The sequence below is a fragment of the Ursus maritimus genome, unplaced genomic scaffold, assembly GCF_017311325.1.
Source record: "Ursus maritimus isolate PB19 unplaced genomic scaffold, ASM1731132v1 scaffold_1, whole genome shotgun sequence".
In the NCBI taxonomy this organism is placed as follows: Eukaryota; Metazoa; Chordata; class Mammalia; order Carnivora; family Ursidae; genus Ursus; species Ursus maritimus.
The window spans coordinates 12,954,175-12,973,279 of record NW_024423343.1 but is presented as its reverse complement, the minus strand read 5'-3'; the positions used below and the strand labels follow the sequence as shown (position 1 = coordinate 12,973,279).

The window sequence follows — 19,105 nt, the reverse complement described above, 5'->3', positions numbered from 1 at the left end:
TGTTTAAAATTTCAGGCTTTTCCTTATATGGGTAAACTTAAAAAAAAAAAGCATACATGACAGTTGAAACAAATTTTTATTGCTCCATGAATTATTTACTCAATTGCAAGGGGGATATGAAATGGGAAGCAGATATTGTCTGGAAAAAAGTCTCCTGATATTGAAGGAATGAATCTGTTTATTCATCCCAATCATCTGTAATTTACTTAACTCTTTACTATCTAAATAATCCTCAATACTCTTTTCAAATTTGGATCAATACAAAGAAAGAGGACCGGGAAACAAAATGTGCTTGCACTATATGAAAGGGAAAGGGAGGGGTTAGCTTGCCCAGATGATGAAGTATTCCTTGGGCAAGGCTGGCTGGGGAACCCCTTCAGCTGGTGGACAGTAAAACAAAGTGGAACAGGGAGTTAGTATGCCAAAGCAAACAACAACAACAAACAAAATGCATCCAGAAAACGGGTCGGAATCAAAAGCACAAATCAGAGATTAGAGAGTCAGACCAAGAACAACCAGAATTACAGGCTGTTGGGTGGGAACGGTGTCCCTGGGTGGGTACCTGGGAGGAGCATTTCTATATTTAGGTGTAATTGCTCTTTGTGACATGGTTCCAGGGGATAAGGAGATATAGGGCAGGGGCAGGTGAAACTTAAAATTGAAAAGACTGGGAAAGAGCTGTATTAATTTTTAAAATAACAAAGCTATTTCAAGTATTTGAATGCCAGAGGATGGAATTAAAGTGGGTGCTTATCATTTAGCTGTAGAGCGTCTTTATGCAGGGCTCAATAAATACACAGTTATCTAAGTCAGTTCAGGCTTCCATAACAAAATACCATAGACTGGGTGGCTTAAATGACAGACATTTATTTGCTGCCAGTTCTTGAGGCCAGAAGTCCGAGATCAAGGTGCCGCTTGCATAGTTGGTTTCTGCAGAGTTGGTTTCTGGTGAGAACTCTCTTCCAGACTTGTAGATGTCTACCTTCTCACTATATCCTCACATGATGGTCCTAATCCCACCCACTATGAGGAGCCAACCCTCATGACCTCATCCAAGCCTAATTACCTCCCAAAGGCACCATCTCCAAATACCTCCAATAACATTGGAAGTTAGTGCTTCAACATATCAATGTGGGAGAAATGCAGTTCAGTCCATAGCAGTGGTGAATTTTGATTATCTAAGAGCCACCATAAGAGTCACATATTGTCTTCCCCTTGTCAGAAAATATCGTGCTTGGTTTGGCATTGAATTGTCCTCACAATACAAATGGATTGTCTAAATTCCTTCCTTATGAATAGTTGCTCTACTTATTTCTGTGTTGTGTTCTAGAATAGAAACTTTTCTTTCTTCAATCATTTCATAGATATGAAGTATCTTTATTTAATTTTTTTTCTGTTCCATTTGGCAAAGAAAATGAGTGGCAAAGAAAATTTGCTCACATTTTGAGTGCAACCCAAGCATTGGTCTTGCCCATTCCAAAGGCCACCTTCTAACCTATGTGGGAAGAGGGACACTGGTTCCAAGGTTGTTCACAAGGCTACTGCTTCCCTGAGTATCATTTCACAACTAGCTCTACCATCGACCCCTCACTGCCTGGGACTCCTGGGTTATGGTCTTCCCTTGGTGCCATGCTGCTACCTGTGCTTGGGCTCAGATGCTTGAATTCTGCCTGTCCTGTTATTTCTTTCTATACAACTACCCAAGTCTAGGTGCGGACATCAGACTTTAGTGGAGGGTCAAAGAAAACAGAAGTGCATTAAAATTTAGAAAGGATAAAAATGCTAATCTTATTCCAAGTAGGACTGCTCCCATATAATGAAGTTATCATCTCATGGACACACTAATTCCTAGCTTTAGGTTAACCCTCCATTCACAGAGCACCTCACTATTCAGATATCTCTCTTCTAAGGATTCCCATAACCCCATACCATTCAATCTCTAGAACCCAGTAATCAGTGGCAAACATTTTCCCAGCATGTGAGTTACTTAGCCTAGAATGAGACCATAAGGTGGAAGATGGCAGGGAATAAGCTTTAGAAGAATAGTCTGAATAGGCTTTTGTTCTTTTAGGACCTGACTCAATGTTCCCCCAGTACTAAGCCAACTTTATTCAGTGATGTATAACTGTATTTTATACATCAGGCTCAGATTTTTGTATATAATCTGATGAGTTATTTAATTCATGAAAATTAACATACACAGTAGATTTTAAAACCAGTAAAATTTAAGACCGGTGGGAGGTACAGAGAGGAGATATTGGCCACTTTGGTTCCCTCCTAAAGAACTGTCTGGGTGATTTTTGCCCCATTATGTCTCCAGGCTTTTCACTTTTGGCCTCAAAGACTCCACTGCTATAACCCCCTGGAGAGCAACATCTAGTTTTTCCTGATAGGAGTTAAAGGGAAAAGTCTAGATTACATTAAGAAACTTCCTTCAAAAAGATATTTGATTGTAGTGAGTAAAAACGTCATCACGGGCACAATAGAACAGAATATTTGAAAGCAGGAATGACCTAGAAAAGTGAGCGACATAGCCACTTCTCTAGAATATTTGATGGGTTTCCTTTCTCTGTAGTCATGATTTATGTGTAGAGCAGCAGACTAATCTTTAAGCCCTTGCTTCTCCTTTAGTAAGTTTTAGAAATCTCCCGTGTCATAGTATGCTAACTAAAAAAACAAAGATGACTTCAGGTGTTTCCTGATTTGTGCCTTGAGACTCCGCCTCCTTTAAGGCTATAAATTATAGAGAAGCTTGTTATTTTCTCAGTAGTTTTACACCAATAAACTATACTGTCACCTTACATTATATGCTACCATTTACCACAAGTAACTGCATTCTGCCACATTGCATAATAATGATAATCGTTGTAATCATATATCAACACAATGAGATAATGAGTTAATAACAAGGTGCCACTACCTTCCCTGCATGCTGAATAATTGATTTCAGTCACTGACATGTTGCCAGCCTGTTCCACCCTACTGGATGGTGTCAGAGTTTATGTTTCATTTCTAGGGGTGCTTCCTTCCAGCAGGCTGTTGAACACACTAGGGAATATACCTGTTGTGAGTTTCCAAAAGTTAATCTTGAAGCTTATACAACATTCTCTGGATTATTTTCTTGTAAGCCGCTTGAGGGGGTTCTGATGTGTCATTGCAACACACCTAATAAATTCATTCCAAGATAGCATTTGGGATATCGTAAGAGATCTCATGAACAAAAACAGACAAATACACCATAATCAACAATACCTGGAGATTTAGAGATTAACTTGTCTAGCCTCATAAGATCTTCACATCAATTTCCCCTAAAGTATCAGACCCATCTGTATAGAAGTTATTTATCTGAACCAAGGCAGAGATTAAGTCTAGCAGGCTGGGCATTTTTATCCTAAATGAAAGCAAGAGGTGATCATAGGCAATACCCACATCATTGAAAAGGTTCAAATCCCACGGTATTTTTGTGACCATTTGTGCTAACAGAAACTTGATATTTTCCCCCCCTGAGTTTCTCACTTAATTCTTGGAGGTTAATCTTCATGAAATTTAGGATTGTTTTTACGGAACATGTTTCATCGGAAGGCTTCTGTTCAGAAGTTTTAAGGCAGAGGGACGAGTAGTCCTGGTTAATGCATTTATCAGTGTCGGGTTATTAATACTAGTTTGGAGATAAAGGCTACCATTGTTCTGTCATCAGGTTTTCCTACATATGGAAAGTATTTGACTTTGTTTGATTTTTAAGTTAAGCCTCAAACTAGAGACAAAGCAGATTACCACCCCCTCCCCTGCCCCCATCAGAAGTTCGTAGCGATACACCCAAGTGCAAGTCCTATTTGAAGGCTTTCCTATTGTACTCATCTATTTTACTTTTCTGTTTCTCTCTTTTCTCTTTCGTAGTGTCTGCCAAACCCAGACCCCACAGTGATGAATATTCAAAGAAGATCCCTCCTCCCAAACCCAAACGGAACCCGAACACTCAGCTGAGCACATCTTTCGATGAAACATACATCAAGAAGCAAGGGCCGCGGAGGACGTCGCTCCCGCGGGACCCCTCTCTGTCCCACGTCAGCAGCCCGGCGGGGGACCCCGAGGAGGAGGAGCCCGTGTACATCGAGATGGTGGGCAACATTCTCAGAGACTTCAGGAAGGAGGATGATGACCAGAGCGAGGCCGTCTACGAGGAGATGAAATACCCCATCTTTGACGACTTGGGCCAAGATTCCAAATATGACCTTGACCATCACAGTTGCTCTTCGCAGTGTGCTACTCCCACGGTGCCTGACTCGGACGTCGCCAAGTCCTCAGTGCCATGTACTCCAAAGGGTTTGCTTTGTGACATCCCCCCGCCCTTCCCCAACCTGCTTTCTCACCGACCCCCGCTGCTGGTGTTCCCCCCCGCGCCAGTGCAGTGCTCCCCCAATTCTGACGAGTCTCCGCTCACCCCGCTGGAGGTCACCAAGCTGCCCGTGTTGGAAAACGTGTCTTACATGAAGCAGCAGGCCGGCGCGTCGCCGTCCTCACTGCCCTCTCACGCCTCCAGCCACCCCAAGCTGGACAAAGAGCAGGCCGCAGCCCTGGGCCCCGCCACCGCCGCCGCCGCCTCCGCGCTGTCCTCGTCCCCGCCCCCGCCGTCCACCCTGTACCGCACGCAGTCCCCCCACGGCTACCCGAAGAGCCACTCGGCCTCCCCGTCGCCGGTCAGCATGGGGAGGTCCCTGACCCCGCTCAGCCTCAAGCGGCCCCCGCCCTACGACGCCGTGCATTCGGGCAGCCTCTCCAGGAGCTCTCCATCAGTGCCTCATTCGACCGGCAGGCCGGTGTCGCAGGATGGGGCCAAGATGGTCAACGCCTCGGTGAACACCTACGGCCCGGCTCCGGGTGCCTCCCGGTCCAGGACCCCCACGAGTCCCTTGGAAGAACTAACCAGCCTCTTTACCTCTGGACGAAGCCTGCTGAGGAAGTCGTCCAGCGGCCGCCGTTCTAAAGACCCCGCAGAGAGTAAGTGCGCAGAGTCTATGGGATCTGGGTTTCCGACTTAAAAATAAAGTGAAGCCCGGGGTGTGCAGATGAAGACAGAGTGCAGGGCCTTTAGTTCTTTGAGTTGAAATATCAAAGTGGGTTATTTCACTTTGCCACGAGGAAGGATAGTGCATTCTGAAAGAACTCATTGGCCTAGTGTAACATATGCTCTTGAAAGGAAGAATGACTTTTTAAACAGGGAAGTGTAAAATCTGAATTGTTACAGTGGCTCTAAGAAGTCTCACAAAGTAAACAGATCACTGTGGAATTTTTTAGGTAAATAACTTGATTTTTTGAGACAAAGTATATAAACATAATAATAAATGTTAACATTCATCTTTATCTTATATTAAAAACCTGCTTGAGCAACTCTGTATTACAAAGCTTTTGCTGGAAAGATAGAAATTTGGATAGAATTTAGTATTTTTTTAACATGGTGAGTGATTCTCCCTGCATACTTCATGGGGTTATTATGTTCTCACATTCACCCTAAACTAGAAAAGCCTCCTTGCTTCCCTTTTAACATCTATGGTAATTAGCATCTTATTCCTATGGTACTCTTCCTACATCCACTGAAACATAAATTACAGAAAAATCACTAAGGGATAAATAGGTGATGCACCTTACATTTACCATAGAACTTCGAAGACCAGGAAATGTCTTTATCTGAATGACTAAATCCTCTTGTGAACCCCAGATCACTCCATATGTATACAGTAAAGTCAAAACAGATCCCAGTTTTCTGTGTCCATTGCATGAAAGTAGACTGCTTTCCCTTACTTAAAAATGCAGTAATTAATCATTTTCATCTCAGGTTATCCCAACACAGGATTTTACTTATCCACTTACCCAATCACACTGAGTTCCTTCCTTAGAGGAAAAAAAAAATCAGTACCTCTGATGATAAAGATGGTGATGGCACTTTTTTTTTTTTTAAGGTTTATTTACTTATTTAATAGAGAGAGAAAAAGTGCGGGGAGGGGCAGAGGGAGAGAATCATTCAAGCAGACTCCCGACTGAGTGTGGAGCCCAAGGGGGGCTCAGTCTCTGGACTCGGGTCATGAACTGAGCCAAAACCAAGAGTCAGATGCTTAACTGACTGGACCACCCAGGAGCCTCAGTGGCGATGGCACTCCTTAGATAATTAATATTCATTCATGTTAGAAGCCACATATCCTGCCTGTTTTGCTTGTTTACCCAGAAAGATTTATGAAACTATTACTGCTTAAATAACCCTTGCCCAAAATATTTCATTTACCAGACTGAAAGGCAAAAAAATTCTAATCTATTAGACATGTCTGAAGTAAAATACATAGGTATGTGCGTACATTAAATTATTTTTAAATTGAATTAAAACTTAGGAACAATCTGTTTCTAAAATGGCAATTCTCAGGGGCGCCTGGGTGGCTCAGTCGGTAAAGCATCTGTCTGCCTTCGGCACAGGCCATGATCCCAGGGTCCTGGGATCGAGTGCTGCATCGGGCTCCCTGCTCAGCAAAGAGCCTGCTTCTCCCTCTTTCTCTGCCTGCCGCTCTGCCTACTTGTGCTCTCTCTTGTGTCAAATAAATAAATAAAATCTTATAAAATAAAATAAAATAAAATAAAAAATAAAATAAAATAGTGGTTCTCAGCTAGGGCAGTTTGGCCTCCAGGGAGTTTTGGCAATGTCTGGAGACATTTTTAGTTGTCACAACTGGGGGTAGTGACATCGAGTGGATACAGGCCAGAGTACTCCTTAAAAGCTGATAAAAAAAAAAAAAAAGATAATCTGGCCCACAATGTCCATACTGGCCAGTTTGGTGAACCCTGACCTAACTAATTTATTAAAGTTTCAAGTTTCCTCTAGATGATTGATTTAGTTTAAGCACAGATCAATTAAGGTGTTTGGAATAAATTGGAGAAAAAAAATGAAAGAATAAGATTTTGCCTTCCAAATATGTAATGGTGAGTGTGAAATTAATGGGTGTTTCAGCCTAGATTTGGTGAAATTATTGGCTTTTCTCCCTCCCTACCAGTTTCTTTGGAAGATCCTTAACAGCTCCAGCTGGCAGCTATACCAATTAGCCAGAAAAAGTATATGTAAAAGAAATGATTAACTAATGAAGTTATTTCAAGAAAAATCCATCTGTTAGAATTTGTCTATGTGCTATATGTCACAGACTTCTCCATTCGAGTCCAAAATGAGCTTTGTGTGCTTCTAAAACAAAGCTTACACATGGAAAAGTGATCCAGGCTCTTTATAGCTTTTAGGGATCTGAGGATTGAATTCCTTCCTGTGTGGTGTTAATCATGTACGAACTCTTCAGAGAAAGGGCATGGCTTGAGTTCCATTAACTTCAGTATTTTACTTTACATAAACGGAAAGGCAGAGAAATGCAGATAGTGCAAAGAATAATTTCATGTTATTTACTTTTGACTCCAGAAGAAAATGCTAAAAAAAAAAAAATCATAGTGGTGGGGTGCCTGGGTGGCTCAGTTGGTTAAGCATCTGCCTTTGGCTCAGGTCACGATCTCAGGGTCCTGGGATCAAACCTGCATCAGGCTTCCTGCTCAGTGGGGAGTCTGCTTCTCCCTCTCCCTCTGCCCCACCCGCTTCCCCCTGCTTGTGCTCTCCCTCACTCTCTCTGTCAAATAAATAAATAAAATTAAAAAAAAAAAGCACAGTGGCTCTCAGGATCTTTCTGTAATTCAAAAAGTAGATCCAAACTTGTTGGTAATTGGGAGCTAACCTATAATCACTGTTGCAGTATACTCAGTGATGCAACTCTCCCCTCTATGCTTGCCACGTAGAAATTACAGACACTGCTGATCATAAGGACAGAATAAGTGATATGAAGTACTATCACATTCATGACTCCTAAACCTCAAGGTTTTTTTTTTCTTTTTTCTTCTCTTTCCTTTCCTTTCCTTCTTTTCTTTCTTTCTCTCTCTCTTCCTTTCCTTCTTTCTTCTTTCTTTCTTTCTTTCTTTCTTTCTTTCTTTCTTTCTTTCTTTCTTTCTTTCCTTCTTTCTTCTCTCTTTTTTACATTTCAAGAATAAAATTAAGCCTGGTATTTCTATTCTCCATACCCTCTGGCTTAAACTGAAAGTGTCGGTTTGATAATTTCCTAATATTCAATTCAAAGCAAATGTAATAGTTCTGTTTTAATTAAAAAATCTATGTCAAGCAAAATATATGCCTTCAACTCTTATTTTAATAATCTAAAAAATCTAAAATTTTAATTTAATTTCATATCTTAAAAGCTTACAACTGTTGGCAGAGATTGAGGGATAGGAAAGAAATACAATAAGATGATAGTGGTAGACTATGAACCAATTTCATTTCACTGCATGATTTTCTAAACATGGCTTCACATTAAGTGTTCTAGGAAGTATTTTTTTTCCCTGATTGATGGGACATTGTCATGTTTCTTAGCTATAGATGAGGACACTTAATAATCTAACTATAATATACTTTATTTGCATTGGTTATTATTAATATTTCTTAATTTTGTGCAGAGAGAGTCTATGAGGCATGTAAGAAGTGATCCACTTGTATTTTATTGCTGTAAATTTTTGTCTACATGAGAAGTACGTGAAGTTCAAATATGTTTATAGTGAATTTGGAGTATTCACCATAATAGTATTTAGAATATTTTTCTCCTCAAATAAGAAATATTTTTAAAAGAGAGGTTTTGCCTATATTTAATATAAATGCATGAATATATGTTCCTATAAAAAAGTACAAGACACAATGAAGAATATAATTAAATTCTGTAATATACCTAGGGGGGGTATGAGATAGAAAAGGTATGTGTGGAGAAACGTTAATAGAAAATTTAAGGAAAAAATAGAAACAGTAAAGTGACTAATTCAGAAACTAAGACACCAAGGAAGATACAGAAGAAATGCACACACAGGTGGGATCAACAGGTAAGCCAATATGGACACCAACACATAAAGCACCTGCAAAGGTCCGCATAGAGCTCACAGAAGGACAAAGACAAGAGGGCCTAAAGTAAGAGCAAAGGAAAACACAGATGTAGGCCCCTCATCTTGTATTGTTGTTAAAAAAATGGGAAGTTGGTATCGCCAAGGAGCTTCATTATACACAACAATATTCCACCTTAATGGAGATACAGTTTTCTACTGCTACATCTCATCCTTCAGCCTCTTAAAAATACTCCCATTTAAGATTTTTACATGTTATGTTGTATTTTTACAATTATAAGTGTAAGTGGGTCCTATTAGTTTGATGAAATAAACTTAGGAATCAGATGTAACCTTTGCCTTTCCATTTACTTTCTTAAAACACACACACACACACACACACACACACACACTCACTCACACAGAAACAACAACCCAAAGGAAACATGCATACAAACCCAACCGAAAAATAAAAAATAAAAAAAAAAATAAAGCCCAAAAACCAAAAAACAACAAAAACCTATCTCCATGCCCCCTCCACCACACACACACACACACACACACACACACACACACACACACTTCTCCTTTTGTAAGTTATTTGAGGTACAGTGATGCTAAAATATTGGGCATTGCTGGTGAAAAAACTGATTCGACTTACTAATTTCATTTAAAAAGAAATTTTCAATTAAAAAAAGAATGAGTTTGGAAGGAAATCTTTTAAAATGTATTTCCGTATTTATTTTTATCCCACTTTCAGGAAAAAAGGAAGGTTCTACTAACATCATGTAGCCATCTTTGTGATTCAGTCATTGCTGTGATCATCACAGTGTGCCTACTACGTGCTAGTGCGCTTGACGTGTTTGTTCTGGGCACCTCAGTGGTGTGGTCGGTTAAGTATTCAGCTCAGGTCTTGATCTCAGGTCATGAGATCGAGCCCCGTGTCAGGCCTGCACAGCGTCTGCTTAAGATTCTCACTCCCTAGCCCTCTGCCTCTCCTGCTGCTGTTCTCTCAATCTCGCTCTCTCTCTCTCAAATAAATAAATAAATAAATAAATAAATAAATAAATCTTTTTAAAAAAATTGTCTAGCAAGGTGACTGGAATAGGACACGCCTCTCACAGTGGCGACTATCATTGTCCTGGCCATTTATAATAACAGTGACACTGTGTTGATAGCTTAATTATTATGACACTGGGATGTCTTCAGGGGCTATTTGAGTTTGTAGCTCTGACTCACCCTTTACTGCTGTATCATTTAAATTTATTTGAATTCTTTTGTCTGTTTCTTGTGGTTTTCCTGGCTCCCGTCTTTCTTTCAGGTAGTTTTATGGATGTGGATAGGCGCTCTTCCCTCCCCTGCCTCTCCTATTCTCCTTCAACTCTTCCCCTCAGTGCCTTATCACACCGTTAATCAGTTGTGGTCCAAGAAACAGATACATAACCTTGTCTGAGGAGCCTCTCATTCAGTTTAAGTGTGTGACCTGCAGGGTAGGGACTCTGTGACCCTTACCTTCAAAGGCTACTTTATTTAACCCACTTACTAAGTCTTGAATGAAGCTCTTGGATTCATAGATGAGATGGTAAGAATATCAACATCCCAAGAACTAAGTTGTCCTGGGAAACCCAAAATGAATGTTAGTTTATTTTCGGATCACCTACACATTTTGTTTGACCTGTTTAAAATATTTTTTCTGTAAAATAGAGCAAGCAGAGGGGCGCCTGGGTGGCGCAGTCGTTAAGCGTCTGCCTTCGGCGCAGGGCGTGATCCCAGCGTTCTGGGATGGAGCCCCACGTCAGGCTCCTCCACTGGGAGCCTGCTTCTTCCCCTCCCACTCCCCCTGCTTCTGTTCCCTCTCTCGCTGGCTGTCTCTGTCATGTCAAGTAAAAAAATAAAATCTTTAAAAAAAAATAGAACAAGCAGAGTAATTCAGGACTTTATATCTCCTTCTTTTCATTCCTGTGAAAAGCAGGGGCTTTTCAGAGTGGCTAGGGCTCAAGCAAATATTGAGAAGTCAATGGGAAGGGCAGACAGGAGAATCCACGAGTCTGGGTCTCTCACTTGCAGTGAGAATGGGTGTGCCCTCAGCCTGGGACTTGGGCCAGAACTTCTGGATTCATGGTGACTTGGAACCACCTGACCAGAGTTAGGAGCTGGATCTGTAACTTGTAGAAGTCTAGGATTCTTTAAAGGCATTTGGGACTTGAGCTTCCCTCAGAACAACCTGAAGAGTATCTCAGAGGATCCAGAAGGCCTGGAAAGACCAAAGCCTGTAGGTTTTGTTAAACATCTTAAATAAAGACATGACCCTTGTCAGTTGCCTCTCCTAGTGTTTGTTGGTTGCACCCCTCCCTCCACTCAGAGCCCCGCACCATGGCCTCAGGCTGCTTTCTGCATTAGCAAGGCTCCTTCCAGCTGCTTACAGGGGAAATTGAACCAGAACCTGGGTTTTAATGACACACTTGAGCCAATACCATGATGACATGCTCAGGCTTCAGAGAAGGCCCTCGGGTGCTTCAAAGTATGTAGGCAAAGACATAGAAAGCTTAGACTTCTGGTCCAAGAACCTCCTGTGTCATATTCACCTGGGTGTTGTCAAAAACAGATTCCTGGGCCTTATCATAGACCTGTTCAATGAGAAATTGTAGAGGTTGGGCCTGGGACATTGACTTTTTAATGAAATCCCCAGTAATATTTATCCTGCTATCCAACAGTTACTCAGAGATATATGGGTAGATATTGGCAACACCCTTTACTTGTATGCAAGAGAAACATATAACACATTGCTTTTATCTAACAAAGTCAGAAATGTAATCTATGTAAGAGAAAGAAGAGAGAGGGGAGAGCTTGAAATGAGTGAATGTTATTTTCCTTTCCTTGAGTAAGCTACTGATTAGTTGGCATCTTGCAAAGAAGACAATCAGGGCCATCTGGATGGATCAATAGGAAAATCCATTTTGCTCTGTCTGGATTCTCCCAGAGACCTTGGGAGTTTAACAGTGGTATATGTGGCAGGCGAGCTGTGAAGAATGTCCATTCTGGTTCTTAGTTAGAACCTCCATCTTACACATGCTGGGCCTTTGTTATTCTCTTCATCAGAATTCCTCAGCACTTCAGTTTGAGAACCACTGATAAGAGCTACGTCTGGCAGGGGCTGGTGCTGTTGGTCAGGCAGGCAGGAGAACCTGAGACTCAGGCCTGCAGCAGTCCCTACCCCAGAGGTCTGCCTAGATGGTTGCAGGCCATCTAAGTGGGAGGGCTAGCCAGACGAGAGTGGTGACCCCAGATGGAGCCATGACCCAGAACAAGGGGGTGCTTCCCAGAGAGGACACTTGGTCACACGGTCTAATCAATATGACAGAACGGGAGTCTTCCTTGGGAGACACTGGAAGGACAGGGAGAGCAGGCATTATGAGAGCAATGAGGAGGTCTGGCTGTCATGACTGAGCCAGAGATCCCAGGCATTAGAGCTGACAGTGATGTTGGGGAATGAGGTGATGAAATTCTTGGAACATGCCTCTGCCTCCAACAGGTTTATCTCAGGAACGATTTCAAAACCAGATTTCAAGAACTTTGCCCAGAGTGGGATCCAGCAAAGCAGCTAGTGGTGAGAACTTGGGGAAAGTGTGCAGCACCCGAACTTTTCCTCAAAAATGCTTCCATAATAATGGTAGCATATACTTTGATATGTTTACCTGTGTCAGACACTGTTCTAGACATTTTACATACCTGTATTCCATCCTCTCTGCAATGCTCTGGGTCAGGTGATATTAACATTGCCATTTTAAAGATGGGAGACACTGAAGCACAACTTGCCCAGTGTCCTATCAGAGTAAATCAGGGACTTGAATCCAGTTTATTTAGCTCTAGAGTTTCTGGCTTTAATGATACTTTATCTACACTTGACCATTCTCTCCAATTTCTTTCCTCTTCCTGTTGCCATTAAAATATACCAGTTGTCATTAAAACTCTAATGACTTACAGTGTCATCTGCTTAGTAAGAGAGAGCTAAATCTGTACCTGAATAGCCACTCAACAGTGGTCATCAATTTAGGAAAGGCGTGGAAAACTTTTTCAGCACCCTCTAAAATTCACTTTGGAAGATCCTAGCCTCTGTGTTGGGCTGTCCTGTACTGCAGGCTTCTGAGCTGTCCCTGAAGGCATGTGGTCTGCCTAGGGGGCCTCAGAATCACCTAAATGACCCGGGCGAGAAGATGTGAGTGCTCACCTCAATGCCTCCAAGTTTAACTTAAAAAAAATACACGCATATTTCTTTGGTCCATGAGATTTTCAATACTGAGCTACCAACTAGCTGATTCTACCTCTAGGGTTGTAGGGCTTTTGTCCTCAGCTGCTTGCTTCCTGCCCATAACTATGTAGTAGCTTGATGGCCCGTAGCTACCACAAGGCAAAACACCATAGCCCATGAATCAAAAACCCCAGCCAATGCTCAAAGGCAGTGTGGGCCCCGAAATCATTAATCTGGAAACCGATCTAGTAAAACAAACACTCCAAAAGAGCCCTATGCAAAATGCTGCTTAGCATCACCTCTTTTCTCTTTAGATTTGTGTTAATGTGCAGTTGACAGAATCAGACACTTATCTTTAAAATTAAAATAAAAAAATACAGTTCTTCAAGAACATACTGACCTACTTAATTATTACTATTTTTTAAAGCTAAAGAAATTTCTTTTCAAGATGATGAGGTTAAAAGAGTGTAAGTAAAATCTGTTGATTTTGAAAATGCGTGCGACTCCTTGGGTAATTAGGACCATGACATTGTCTGTTTTCCTCATTCAGTTTCTTCTTGGATTGCAACACAGAATCACTGAAGAAGACATAATTTCATAAATAATTGCTCACCTTTCTGGGGGTAGACTGCAACTGTCTTTGATTGATGCAGGCAGACGTGTTTATCCCCTGTGTTTATATTCTCCGGCTGCTGAATCTTTAAGTGCAATTTCTTGTCGGCAATTTAATCAGCAATATTCTGCATTAAGAAGAACCCTCCCTGCTTTAGATTTATAAAATGCAGAAACATTTCAATTCAGAAATAAGGCTACACCAGTCAATGTTTTAAAAAACCAAGATTCCCTCATCTTGTACTTAATGTACTAGGACTGATTTCTTTCCCTCCTATTGAATTACCTCAAACAAGAAATCCAATTTCTGATTTGTATTTAATATCCTATGTTTTCAACGGTTTGACATCTAGAAGTAATTAAATATTAGGTATAGGTAAAGGCGTTCCTGTCGGTCACATCTCACTGCCCTACATTTGTCCTACTTCCTAATTAAATATGATCTAGAGGGCTAGGACAGGGACTGGATGTCACAAGAGATGGTTTCCATTTGGCTCAACCATTAAAAAGCTTTGAGACTTTGGATAAGTCAGTTCATCTCTTAATGCATTAGTTTTACTCACATTTCAAGTGAAAATATTAGGTGCTAAACCCGTGAGTCTCTTCTGACTCTGTTGTTTGATGCATCCCTGGATTACTGAAGGATGGGTAGATCCCTCAAAAAAAATGACCCTCTTCCTGCCTCTGAGACTATCTGTCTGATGTTGTTCTCTCTTGCTGGAAGGGCTTCCTCTATAGGTCCAGAAAACAGAGTCTAATCCTTGAATCTCTGCTTAGAGTCCACATACTTCTTCATAGAGTTTTTCTTGTGCTATTGTCTAGAAATGATCTCTTTCAAACTCCAAGAGTACTTTGTACTTCTGTAGAAGTGTGGGTCTTATTCTGATATATTGTGAAGTTTTTTTTCTTATTCCCATTAAGACGTATGGCCAAGTAAGGCAAGGGCCATACTTATTCATCATTTTCTTTAAGGTAGCCCTCAGACCAATGCAATCTTTCTCGAAGTTGATATGCCATAAGTATTTATTGAACTTGTTGAATGAATTGGCGTAATGATTTGAGAGGGCTACTAAACTCAAGGAAACAAAAGCCATATGAGAAATGTTTGACCATTAAGTGAAAAAAAAATCAGATCCTCTGACTTAGAAAATTCCACACTGAAATCGATATAGTCGTTCAGCCAAAAATGACCTATGCTGAATGCTGAATTCATTGCTTCTGCTCTTAAGTGTCCTGTTTAAAAGAATGTCTATTCCATTCCAGGCAGATTTATTAGGAGAAAGATATGAAGAATATAGCCATAAAGCATTTAAATGTGGACCATTTTGTAGATGTCAAATCATCATCAGTTTCCGTACAAATGAATGGCTATGAAAATTGATCACTTCTCAACATTTGGAGAGAGAGAGATGCATTTTTTAAGAAAATAGTAGAGATCAACATTTTAAAGAAGGAATTCCAATCTGCTTAACATTAAGCATTATTGAACTTAGGTGCTAAAGAGAATGAAAGCACATTCAACCAGGTCATTTAACCTCTTTGGCAGAAAGGCAGTGCATAAATCCAAGGAGCTATTATCATGTGACTGGCAGTCTTGCACGTGTGTGTTCCTACGTAAAAATGGGGTCAAATTATAAAATATTTGAAAAGCTTTTTTTAATGTTTGGAAAACTCAGTTTTTCAGAATTCAGTAAATGGATGGCAATCGCACATTTAATGAACTGTCTGCATGGTGTTTCTCAGTTGAAGCAAACTCATTATTGTTGTTAGTTGATGGGAGCTAGGTTAATTAAATGTTCCACTTCTAGTGGAATAACCAATCAGTTGAAGAATCTGGGCTATTGCTATTCCCAAATGAAAGAAATAAAAATACTAAATAGAATCTAACAGTGGGGAGAGAGTGTTAGTAACATGGATTTTGAAGCAGCATTATCTTGTCTAGCCAGGTATACCCAGAACAACTGAACATAAAGGAAAAAAATTCAAATCTTGAAGTCTGTAACATTCTTTTGACAATTGATGGTAGAGGGAAAACTTTCTCCTACATTTTATTCTAGTCAAATTACAGTTACATTAAATAAAATAGCATTAAAATTTTTTTTTGCATATATTTCCTTGTTATAGATGGAACTGATGTAATTAAGTTGAGAAAGAAGAAAGGGTAGAAAAACAAAAGGCAGAAAGAACACATAAAGATTGGGGGCATCCGTGTATCGTTCATCCCTAGATATGGGTGGGTAGTTCTAATGTGGTTTTCATTCCCATGATTCAAGCAAGAAATCTAGATTCCCAGGAACCAGAAGACTGAGACAAGGTTTTGGTGTTAGCAGCCCCCAACAGAATGATGACAGCTGAAGAGGAGGCATTGCTCTCTCAAAGCTCTCACATTCCGAGTATCAAAGTTGCCTCTAGATCCACAAGCTAGCTTCTTTCTTTGATTGATTAGTTTTTAACCACTTATTAATGATTGATGACAAGAGGGAGATGTCAAAACAATGAAAGCTTTTGTCACTGTTGGCCCAAGAGAAATTTCAAACCTAAGAAATTCGATTGCCTCAGAGTGGTCCTTGTTTGGTTGATGGATAATGTTACTCTAGGGCTACAGAATTCACCTTGGCATCTCAACCAAGCTATGTTTATGAGTTCTGAATATGAAGTAAAATAAAATTGTCCATTGATGTTTCGGAGAAAAACAGCTTGATTCTCTATCCAGCCATGATTCTCTATTTCCCTTTCATGGTCAAACCATTCAAGTGAACGCGCTGCAATTGCTGCCTCCATTTCTTGCCCTCCATTGCATTTCCAACAACCCAGCTCCCTCTTCTGCTCACTCCCAAGTCACGCAGGGCTCATTCCCAACTGGTCTCTGGCCCTGGCCTCTTTCCTCTTTCAGTTTTCTTACACTTCACAGAACATCTGACATTGTTATTTGCTCCATCTGAAGACATTTCTCTTGATTCTCATAAGATATAAGATCCTCATTAGCGATCCTTTTTGGACTCTGTCTCTTTTGCTTTTTTGGCAGGGGTAGGGGAGGTCTGTCTTCCATTTATATAAAAAAGCTCTTCTGACACAGTGTTGTGATTAGCTTTTGAATGTTGATCACCCTAACTAAATTGTCAGGGCACAATCCTGAGTCTTTTTTTATTGCAGCCACAGCACATTTTCTGGCACAGAGTCCATGTTCAATATGTGTTCCTTGAATCATCAAATGGCCGTTTCACTAAAGTGAATGAATGTGTATCCAATCTCCACAATTAAATGGTAAATTTTTGAGAACAAAGACTGTATGTTTTATTTAAGCACCCATGGTTTCTAGGACTGTGTTTTGCATACTCAGTTTATATTTATGGATTATCTTTCCAAAGCTAACATTTTTTAAATAGCAAAGCCTGATAGAATTACCATGATTACGAAGCATTGACAATAATCTGAATTTTGCACAGGATGAGAAGATCAAGACTAGTGAAGATATTTCAGAACCAGCTGCTCCAAAGAATATCAGTGGAGAACCCAGGTTTAGATAATTTTTTATATGAAATAGAAGAGAAGTCAGTCCCGTTACTGATTGGGGAAACTAGACAGTACTCAGCAAGGAAAATGAAAGCAAGTACTCATAGTCTAAGTAGTTTATATAAGAATTAAAGTAGAATCCATTAAAAATAGCATAGCATAGCTATTTACTGAATGAGTCTAGAAGCAGTATTAGGATATTATGTTGTAGATAGAAAACTATCAGCTAGATTGTACATGGTATGAGTATGGCCCATTTCCTATTTAATTTCTAGAATTTAAGGAGAATAAAACCTATATCCTCATTTCTATACTTTTGTTTATTTTTAAAAACTCCTTTGTTTGAACAGCTTAAAAAATAATCTCATTTTAATGGAAAGTAGTTTCAGAGAGTTCCGTGAGATACACGTGTGGGCAAAGACACAGGAGTCAAATGTCCTGCGGTTGAAAGGTAGATTTATCACTAAACATCTGTGCTTTTAGGGCATGTCAAACTCTCCACGTATCGGTTTTTTCATATTTACCTCAGAGGATTGTGAAAAATTAAAGAAAATTGGGTTCAAGAAAAGACCTTGTAAAATGGAAATTGCTATGCAACTATAAGGGGCAATTGACTTTTAGCTCTCTGTGGAAAAAATAAATATTTTATTAAAAAACGAAGTAAGGTCAAAAATGAATTAAATTTTCAGAGATTCCATATAGTTTGTATAACTCTTCAGTTCGGCTTGGGTAAAGGATCTGACATCTTAAGTAGCTCATCCAATACCTGACGTGAGAGCATAAAGCTTTGGAGAGAATGTAAGCCATTCTCTGTTCCCACAGGGGGCGGGCTGTTTTCAGGTTGCTGAGTGATATCTCAGCCTTGAAGGTGGAGGGACATCACACCTGGTGCCATACAGTTAACCTTACCCTATAAAGAACAGCTCTGAGAACAAGGAGGCCACCTGCATTGTACAAAGGGTCAGGTAAGGAACACCTGGGTGGCTCAGTTAGTTAAGCATCTGCCTTTGGCTCGGGTCATGATCCCAGGGTCCTGGGATGGAGTCCCCAGGCACTGGGCTCTGTGCTCAGTGGGGAGTCTGCTTCTCCCTCTTTCTCTGCCCCCCCCACTCATGCTCTCTCTCAAATAAATAAATAAATAAATAAATAAATAAATAAATAAAATCTTTAAAATAAAACAAAACAAAAGGTCAGGCAACATGAAACATGATTGTGAAAGATGTTTCATCAGCAAAAGAAAAAAAGTCACTAGAACTGAGGGGGTTGACATGTTTTTCAAATGTAAGAAATATTTTTTTCTGCTTAAAAATAGTTCATTTTTTAAAATAAAAACTCTGCTTCTCAAAAGACATAGGTATTGGCCAATGAATTAGTTGGAAACCAAGAAGACCCCAAATGCTTAATATAAAAAATATTTAGTATGTAGATGGAGGACAGTCAACGGTGTTGTGTCTAAGCAGTTTCAATAGAATCGCTTCTTTTAAAGTGTTCAGTTAACATGGAAAAAAGTGTTAAGGTTAGCATTTGAAAAATTCAATGCCGGAAAACAACAACAAACACTTAAATTTTGTACAGAGTTCTGAGTTTAGCCACAGACACAGGAAGAATGCTCACCCCCTCAATACAGATTAACTAGCATGAGTAGGCAATGCATGGAGTGACTGTCCATAGTATTTTTCATAAATGAGAGGCTACGACACAGAAATAGCTGTTGAAATGCGTCATTGTCAATTTTCTCATTTTTTATGGACTTCCACGGCTTTCCCAGTAAAGTCTTTATCCAGATGCTAATTAAGCAGAGGT

The 19,105-nt window shown here is 40.2% G+C and overlaps 1 protein-coding gene across 1 annotated transcript in view; it reads left to right on the top strand.

The window, feature by feature from the left end:
* The window catches only part of NYAP2 (neuronal tyrosine-phosphorylated phosphoinositide-3-kinase adaptor 2), a 238,560-nt gene that overhangs the window by 134,964 nt on the left and 84,491 nt on the right, over positions 1 to 19,105 (top strand). Inside the window, exon 3 of the mRNA XM_040639802.1 lies at positions 3,898 to 4,998. Coding sequence (XP_040495736.1) covers positions 3,898 to 4,998 — 1,101 coding nt within the window. The remainder of the gene's footprint in view (positions 1 to 3,897; positions 4,999 to 19,105) is intronic.